The sequence below is a fragment of the Achroia grisella genome, unplaced genomic scaffold (genome assembly GCF_030625045.1).
Source record: "Achroia grisella isolate CSIRO2021 unplaced genomic scaffold, CSIRO_AGI_Agris_v1 utg9991, whole genome shotgun sequence".
Lineage (NCBI taxonomy): Eukaryota > Metazoa > Arthropoda > Insecta > Lepidoptera > Pyralidae > Achroia > Achroia grisella.
Genome location: NW_026713082.1, coordinates 8,077 through 17,029, shown reverse-complemented (window position 1 = coordinate 17,029; position 8,953 = coordinate 8,077). Strand labels below are relative to the sequence as shown.

The window sequence follows — 8,953 nt, the reverse complement described above, 5'->3', positions numbered from 1 at the left end:
AGCTAATAGGAATGAATACCTGCTTCATTGTAGTAGTTGTAAAATATATACATGTATTTGTTTATCGTCATAGTACTGGTGTTGGTCGCTCTCTATAAATACTTTGGCCGCATTGCAGGGTAGCTTAGACAAATTAGCGTGTTTTAACTTTTACATACGTACTACAGTGCAACCTCGATAAAACAAATCGAAACAAAGGAAGCAAGTAAAATAATATATATATGTAGTATATCAAGTAATTCGTTGAACTGAGATTTATTATGTTGAAGGTACGTTGGTCTATAACTTCGTTATAAAAAAAAAAAACCAGTCTGAGCCATTTCAACTTGAATCTTTAACAATAGTGACGAGCAGCAGTGTTTACAAAACTTTACATTACTTTCCATCGAACAACAATTATTGTTCTACGAACAAAAGTACGTCGAAACATGTCCTGACATGAATCACATTTTATTAGATAAGAGATAAGTAGAGTTAGAGCCATACCATTGGTGAGAACATTATATAAAGGTTTTGGGTTAAGAAATTCCTTATAAATAGATGTTTTTCCAAATTAAAAATAATAATAATGTCGCAATGTAAAGGTATATTTTACCTCGATTCTTATGGAAAATCCAAGAGGATTACAAAGAATTAGTTAAATCAAGGAAGTCGTTATATACGAGGTATATTATTGTGAATGAGGTGCGTTATATTATGGCTGCACTATTATTATTATTACTAGATAATAATGTAAACTATGATGCATGATGGTAACAATTACTAACGATAGGCATTATTGGAAAAACAACAGTTCTGAGGATACTATTAGTATTCCTATACTTTAGATTAGATTTATTTACTGGACAATCTTGTGGAGTAAATAAATCTGAAATATGTTTAATATTAGTAGTCATAAATGTATATATTGTGAAAATTAAATGGATAAGAGTGGCGTTTAATTGTGCTATAATTATAATATTTGGTGTTTTGCAGGAGTTCATGATTTGCTTATAAAAAAGTCGATTGCAACTATTGGCTCAGAGGACCTTAAAGAAATTAGCAAAGGAAGAAAAACAATGAGCATAATACTAATAACCAATACTTAAAGAGGATGAATTAAGAAGTTCAATGGAGTTATAATGACGGTGACAATGGCATTGATATTCTAAAAAAGGAGCTACATAGGTAAGGTAGACTGGGCCGTCAAGCATTAAATTGCGTATTGACGGACAGGTTGCTTTAAATTGCGTTGGCTGGGCCATCAGGCATTAAATTGCGAACTGATGGACAGATTGCATTAAATTGCGTTGGCTGGGCCATCAGGCATTAAATTGCGAACTGATGGACAGATTGCATTAAATTGTCTTTGGCGGGGTCATCAAGCATTGTATTGAATATTGATGAATGGTGTCCTATTCATTAAAGTGTAAATTGATAGAATGTTGCATTAAATTGCGGTTGAATATAAGTAATAAAAAAATTGCCAGTTTTAATGCATATTAATTATCGGAGTGAAATGGAGCGGATTCAGTAAAATATAATAAATCAAAAGTCATAGGACACAAATTAATTTTGGTCGAAAATATAATTTCTATAACTAATATAATTGACGATTGCTGGAGTACGTAGTCTCCGTGTTGATATATGTGGTATATGTCGATCGCTCAAAGACTGGTCTGACAACCTTTCCTAATATTTTAGCACTGAATTAATGCAGGTGATAAGAGAGATAATTTTGGTACGATGAAGAATTGTTATAGTTATACCCAATTACCCTTTGCTTCAGTAAGCAAGCCGGTGATACAACCTGCTTAGACTGAGGAGGTTCGGAATACGGAACATACATAATATATAGAAATAGAAATACTACATGGACTGATATCAGATGTGTAGACAGAATATAGTGGAAAGTCGATTGCAATTGTTGATGCAACTCTTGATATAATAGTAATATTCTGATATACCACCACAGGACCCATCAATATTTTATGGAATGATAATAATAAATAGCGGGGAGTTTTGAAGAAATTCCAGATTATCTTTTAGATAATCAGTTTTCAAATGTACCTACATCATAAAGCAAAATACTACATGTAAATAACACATTGCATGAGACAGATAGAATGAAAAAATATAAGTATTTACCTTAAACCTACAAAATATAAAGTAGTGACTACTATAATAGAGATATTCTGGTCATAAACATACAACATTTTGTCAGAAGTGCTTTATACTAATCTTACATAATATTACACAATAACAAAGTGGAATAACGATTATATGAAAACAAATATAAAAGAAGAAAGGTGAAGTCTGTGAAACACAGAGTAAATTGGAGTTAATATATAAATGCAATTTACATTCAAATGAGGAGGAAAATCACTGTGCTGGTTACGCTGGAAAGGCCAATCGCACTAGAGGCATTCGGCTTATGTGTGGCAGTATAGTGTCAAAATGAGTCCACCATCGTTGTAACGTAGCACATATGCCTCCAAGGAACAAATACCTAATAGAGTGGATTGATTCATGCTTGAAAAAAAAATAAACTTAAAAAGGAGAGAGATGTAGTGTATGTGGAAACATTAGCAGTTTATTATCTATCGTCTCGAGCCGAGCGTACACGGACCGCCGTGCGCAAGAGGGAAGGGATTTCCCTGCGCAAGCGCCGCGGAGTAAAGACGTGGAGCTATGGCTAACGAGCCGATATTATGTCGATAACAACTTACATACAAGAAGACATAAATAACAAATAAGTGAACACTATACATGGGTATACTAGATTTAAGTTGAAAGGATCTTATTGAACCTATAACTGTTTTAAGAGACCTTTATATCCAATGCAATTAAAAATGAGAGAGAATATAAGTTGTGGAATAATATGGAATGGCTATATCTGTCAATTTAATCCTAGGAATATGTAAGAAAAGTTACTGGAGGATATAAATGAAAATTAAGATATAAGAAAGTTAAATATTGTTAAGGATTACAGTTTACAGTTATAAAGTACTGTTGTAGATGGTTTTGCCAATTTTATTAATTTCTAGTTAACCTTAGTTAAATATTGAGATATTGTATGTATTAAGATTTTAATTGATTGAGAAAAAAAGAGAATAATCGAAGCTTATAATGCGAAATTAACGAGCATGTAATAGCCCAAGAGCCCACGACAGCCAGACATACGTCATTTTAATAAATGTGAAAGTTCTTGTATATGTGTCCCCAACACAGGTAAGAACGATCCCCACACATGAGACTTGGATCGTGGTTCCTTTGGCAGGTAACAGGTAACAAAGGTGTAAACAATTTCATATCAAATTCGTTATTATAAGATGCTCCATTTTTTCACATATTGCTCGTAATAGTATTATAACTTGCTCTGCTCGTTGCCAGACCCTTAGTGTGGTTCCAACCCCCCGCCGGACCCCCCTAAACTAGACTATTTTATAAATAAACTTACGTCATTTTAATAAAGCTGAAATTTATATATATTATTGAGAGAACTATTAAACTGAGTTTCCTAAATTGCCAGACAGTTTTCTTGGTTCCTTATCCTACCAGACTCATTGAAACCGTATATTGGGTAACAACGGTGTATACAATTTCATATCAAATTCGTTATTTTAAGATGCTCCATTTTTTCACCTGCCAAAGGTACCACGATCTAGGTTTCATGTTTGGGGATCGTTCTTACCTGTGTTGGGGACACACATATAAGAACTTTCACGTTTACTAAAATGACGTATGTCTGGCCGTCGTGGGCTCTTGCTCTATAAGAATTGTTGGTATACATGTTGACTCAAATGACTTGAATATGAGATTGGATATGTGGTATTTAGACCATTGTAACTTTTGACATAATTGTTTAGTTGAAGTAAAACAAAAGTGTTAACTAAGGCTTTTAATAGTGAACTCATGTAAGAATTTATGTTGTCACTTGCATAGAATACGAGAATGGATGGGTCCGTATTTAAATAAGTGAGGGTGTTTTAATGTTGAATTGTACAAAATTACAGGTGGAGAGATATTGGAAGTTTATAATAATAACGGTGATGTGGTTTTCAAATTTTTGGTTGATATTCATCAGATAAATAAGATTTAATTTAATTTAAAGCGTTGACTTTGACGACGACGGCAGTTAAAAATCTTATAAGTAATGATGAACGCAATCAAATGCAAGGCATTTGATTCCATAGATAAGTCTGAGCACCTATGCACTTGTACCTGTGGCTGAACGACCAATCCAATTTTTGATTGACTATTGTGAACTAAATTGTTTATATTGAAATAACTTATTAATCCTTTCAGGATTTATGTGTCTGGAATTTAAATACAACTAATGGCTTAATATCATGGTCTGCTAGTAAGTAAAAAGTTAGTAGTTAGTCAGCCGCATACGCAGAATATTTTAGAAAATGTGTTGTAATTAATGGAAAATTAGAAAAGGTGCTAATTTATAGAAACCAGACACTGTATACAGACACTTTAGAAATATTATGAATAAAGCGCTCGAGGTGTACAAGATAGTTACACTGCAAGATCGTAGTAAGGACGATCACAAAAGAAAATTTGATACACCTAGATGGAAGTGACAACGGCCACTAGTCAAATGACAGACTTGTCTGTCGCAGTCGCTAGGTGGCGTCCCAAAGTAAACAGTTGCTACGAGTTCATTGTTCTAAAATAAATATTTACCGCAAAAGAAATGTTAATAGCCATATATATCTTGAAAAATAACAATATTAAAGTGCAAATTAGTATTATCAAGCGCAAGAATTACATATTATAGAGAAAAACAGACTGTGACTCAATAGTGAGAATTGATGTTAATGTACAATATCTACCAACTACTCTGTGATAAAGTGTTGACAAATAAATCATAAGTGAAAGTGATATGAACTTATTATTCTGAGAAAATCATCGTTTTCAGTGGAATAGTAGTAATACAGTTTAAAATTAGTAAACGTCTTCTAATTATTTAAATAATAACGATTAACAAAAGATTTATCTGGAAACTTCCATGTCTTATGCTATTGGTCAACAGAGGACGCTACAGGTCAACAGATAATATCTAAGTTTACCGCCATCTGTCGGCAACTGGCAACAACGCGTAGTTCTTCGTGAATGTTGTGCTTATAAATTCATAAGTTTTTGCACGCTATTGGATGACAGAGTTCGCTATACGTAAATAATAACATTAACGATGTCTTCAAAATCTGTACCAGGCTGTTCGGGTTGCAAGAAAGCACTTCCAAAAAAAGAATTCTTGCAATGTTCTATTTGTAAAGGGGCGTATGATTTGGAATGTGCAAATGTTAGCAGTAAACGCTACTACTCGTTCTACGCGACGGATAATGATCGGAGAAATATTTGGAAATGTCCCGAATGTCTATGTAAACAACCTAAGAGGGATAATACTGATACCCCGGTTCGTAATCCAACTCCAGTTTTAAATACTGACATGGATATTATTTTGTCGAGTTCTAGTGTTCCTTGTGATGATAACATTAACGTGACCCGACGGACGAAGATATCAAAAACAACTAGAGCAGAGGAATATTCGCTGATTGATCGAGATGGTGAGGATTCTCTCAGCCACGAATCAGACATCGGGCTTGTGCTGAGTGAGTTACGTGCCATACGACAGGAAATGAGTACGTTTCGGGCCGCTATAACGAACCTAACTGCCGCAATAACATCACAGAATGCGCGTCTTAACAGTTTGGAAACAAGATTAGATGCTGTAGAAACTAACAAACACGAAGTCAGTGACTGTCAAGATAAAGATTTGAGAGAAACAGTTTCTCAGTTAAAAATGGAAATTCTGGAACGGGACCAAGAATTATTAGCCAACGATGTGGAGATTTCAGGGTTCCCTGAGACACCAAATGAAAACACCATCCATATTATTCTGTCTATTGCAAACACACTCGGTGTAGAATTGGAAGAGCGAGATGTTGTTAGTGCGGGGCGTGTAGGTCCGGGACGGGCTCATCTGCAGAGAAACGGAGCGATGCCGCCGCGGCCGAGACCTATTGCGGTGCGAGTGACACGCCGAGCTACCAGGGATCACCTGCTGCGGGCCGCGCGCGTACGTCGTGTGCTCACTACCGAGGGTATGGGGTTATCGACTGCTACTCGCTCGTTTTATATCAATGAGCGGCTAACGAAACATAATCGGCAGCTCTTCTATAGGGCGCGAGAATTTGCACATCGCTGTAACTGGAAGTATGTATGGACCCGAAATGGGACAATATTTGCGCGTAGAGAACATGGAGGAACTTTATCCAGGCTGCGTTCAGATTTAGATCTAAAAAAAATTTTTGGAGACGATACTGTTTGTGCTGCGTCTTAATATATGTGATAATAATATCGTTATGTTTAATTGTACTTGCACAACATGTTCAATTGTATACTGTGTGTTGCTACTGTTGCTACTGTTCGGATTGGTGTTTTTATTTCATTGTTTAAACTTTTTTTACGAAAGGTTGCTAATGTGTTTTCATTTTTTTATTTATCATTTGAGAGTCTATAAAGTATACTTTGATATTTGGTTTGTTAAAGTATTTTATAATATGTTACTGTTATTTTACTATTTTATATTTTGCACTAAAAGTAAATTTGCAATAATTAAATTATGGTCGTTCCTTGTTACTTTAGTATATTACAGTGGACTTATAAGTGTACTTTTCTCAAACACTATTTATTATGAAATATTGTTTTTTTGTTTTTGTGTGTATTACTTTTATTATTTTGCGTTTGGTGGAATTATTTGTAAGTTCAATTATATTGTAGAATGCTTTGAGTTGTTGTTGATATTTTACGGCACAGTATATTTATCTGAGAAATATGCACTTACTGCTTCCGCTTTTAAGCCATATATATGTACAATTGAAATGTATGAGGAGGGTTTTATTTATATGTTGGATCGGCGTCATGTAATTTGTTTGAAAAAATATTTTAGCAATTGTAGGTATATAGAGATGTCGCACGCTTTTATTGTGAGGTTCATTAAACAAAAAAATATGTCGTTGGGTTTTCTTAATCCGGGTTCACTTGGTACAGGTCATGATGAGTTTTTGGTGACAGTGGAGAAGCACAATGTGGATATCCTGGCTATTAATGAGACCTGGCTTAAAATAGGCGAGGAGGCACGTGCTCCTTCTCCACCAGGCTACACATTGCGTCATATTCCTCGCCCATCTGGCACACGCTCTCGTGGCGGTGGTGTGGGTTTTTACATTCGTAGAGGTATTCATGCTCGTCTGCTTGCGCATCCTCTTGCGCCCTCTGTTGAACAAATGTGGCTTGGTATTACTGTAAATGGAATTAAGTTGGCTATTGGTACTGCTTACAGACCTCCTTGGTTGAACGTGAATACTTTCCTAGATGCATTAACAGCATCAATAACCTCACTATCCACTTTTGATCACATCATGGTGATGGGTGATTTTAACATTAATATGCTGGGATCTTGTGATGGTAGCGCAATTAAATTATTAGAATTTTTGGAACATATGAATCTTCGCCAATATGTAACGAAACCAACTCATTTTACTGATCATTCGAAGACTTTACTTGACGTAATATGCAGCAGCAGTAGGGTTATGAACGTTATAATTGACTATGTGCCAGATCTCAGTAGCCATGCCTTTATTTCTTGTGAATTGAATGTAAGGAAGCCTAAACCAGTGCCTCGATGGATAACCTACAGGCCTCTCGGTGATATTGACATCGACGTTTTCAATGAACATGTAAATTGCATACCATGGGAACTATTGATGAATGGCAATATTAATGAGTCAGTCGCTGTTTTTAACATGCTTATTAGTGCCTTATTTGATATTCATGCGCCTGTAAAGACATTGTATTTAAAGGACCGGAGTTACCCATGGATAACACAAACTATTAAAGATATGATGAGATTGAGAGATAAAGCTCACGCAAAAAGTCATCGTACGAAATTGGAGGTCGATAAAGAGTACTATAAACAACTTAAAAGTTTAGTTAATGTTGCCTTATATAACGAAAAAAGAGCGTATTATAGATATTACATAAATAAGAACATGAATGATCCACGTAACCTCTGGAGGAACGTAAAACGTAATATTGTTGATTTTAAAAAGGATTGCTCCGATTTACCACAACACCTTGGTGACGCTGATCTCATTAATGATCATTTTCTTGGTGTCCCTGGCAATGACAGTATTAGTATATCTCAATTAATGTATTTTTATTATCATAGATTCTGCCCTGCGGTATTCAGCTTGAAAGAGATAAATGAATCAGTTGTATTAAAAATAATAAATAGTATTAAAACTAACGCACAAGGAGCAGATGGTATAACTTTAAAAATGATACTTTTGACATTGCCAAGAACATTGGGTGTGATTACTCATATTGTTAATACATCGCTGATTAGTGGCATTTTCCAGATCTATGGAAAGAAGCTATAGTAAAACCTCTTCCAAAAGTCAGTCAACCCACTGAATTAAAAGATCTATGACCAATTAGCATTCTACCATTTCTATCAAAAATTATAGAGAAAGCAGTATGTATGCAGTTAAGAGGATATCTTAATATAAATAACATTTTACCTCAGAAACAGTCAGGTTTCCGAGCTGGTAGGAGTACCTCTACTGCGCTTTTGAATGTGGTTGATGACATACTGGCCGGCCAGGACATCGGACTAGGAGCAATTCTGGTGTTGCTTGATTATTCCCGCGCATTTGATACTTTAAATACTAAATTACTTATGGCGAAACTAACATATTATGGGTTTGATGATATTGCACTGAAGTGGTTCTATAGTTATTTATCGGATCGTTCTCAGAGGGTGGAAGTGACTAATCTCAATGGTATAAGGAATGTATCTGCCGCTGCTGTTATAAATAAAGGAGTTCCCCAAGGCTCTATTTTAGGACCTCTCCTATTTATTCTTTATACTGCTGACTTACCTGGATGCATATTAGAT

General features: G+C 35.1%; 1 protein-coding gene across 1 annotated transcript; it reads left to right on the top strand.

Moving 5' to 3' along the window:
* Positions 1–4,630: 4,630 nt before the first annotated feature.
* LOC131854419 (uncharacterized) lies at positions 4,631–7,619 on the top strand. The gene has a single exon (XM_059205535.1). The coding sequence runs from the start codon at positions 5,183–5,185 to the stop codon at positions 6,332–6,334; it is 1,152 nt and encodes a 383-aa protein (XP_059061518.1). The 5' UTR covers positions 4,631–5,182; the 3' UTR covers positions 6,335–7,619.
* The last annotated feature ends 1,334 nt before the right edge of the window (positions 7,620–8,953 follow it).

Coding starts and splice junctions, on each gene's coding strand:
- LOC131854419 (XM_059205535.1), top strand. CDS start 5,183: ATGTCTTCAAAATCTGTACCAGGCTGTTCGGGTTGCAAGAAAGCACTT.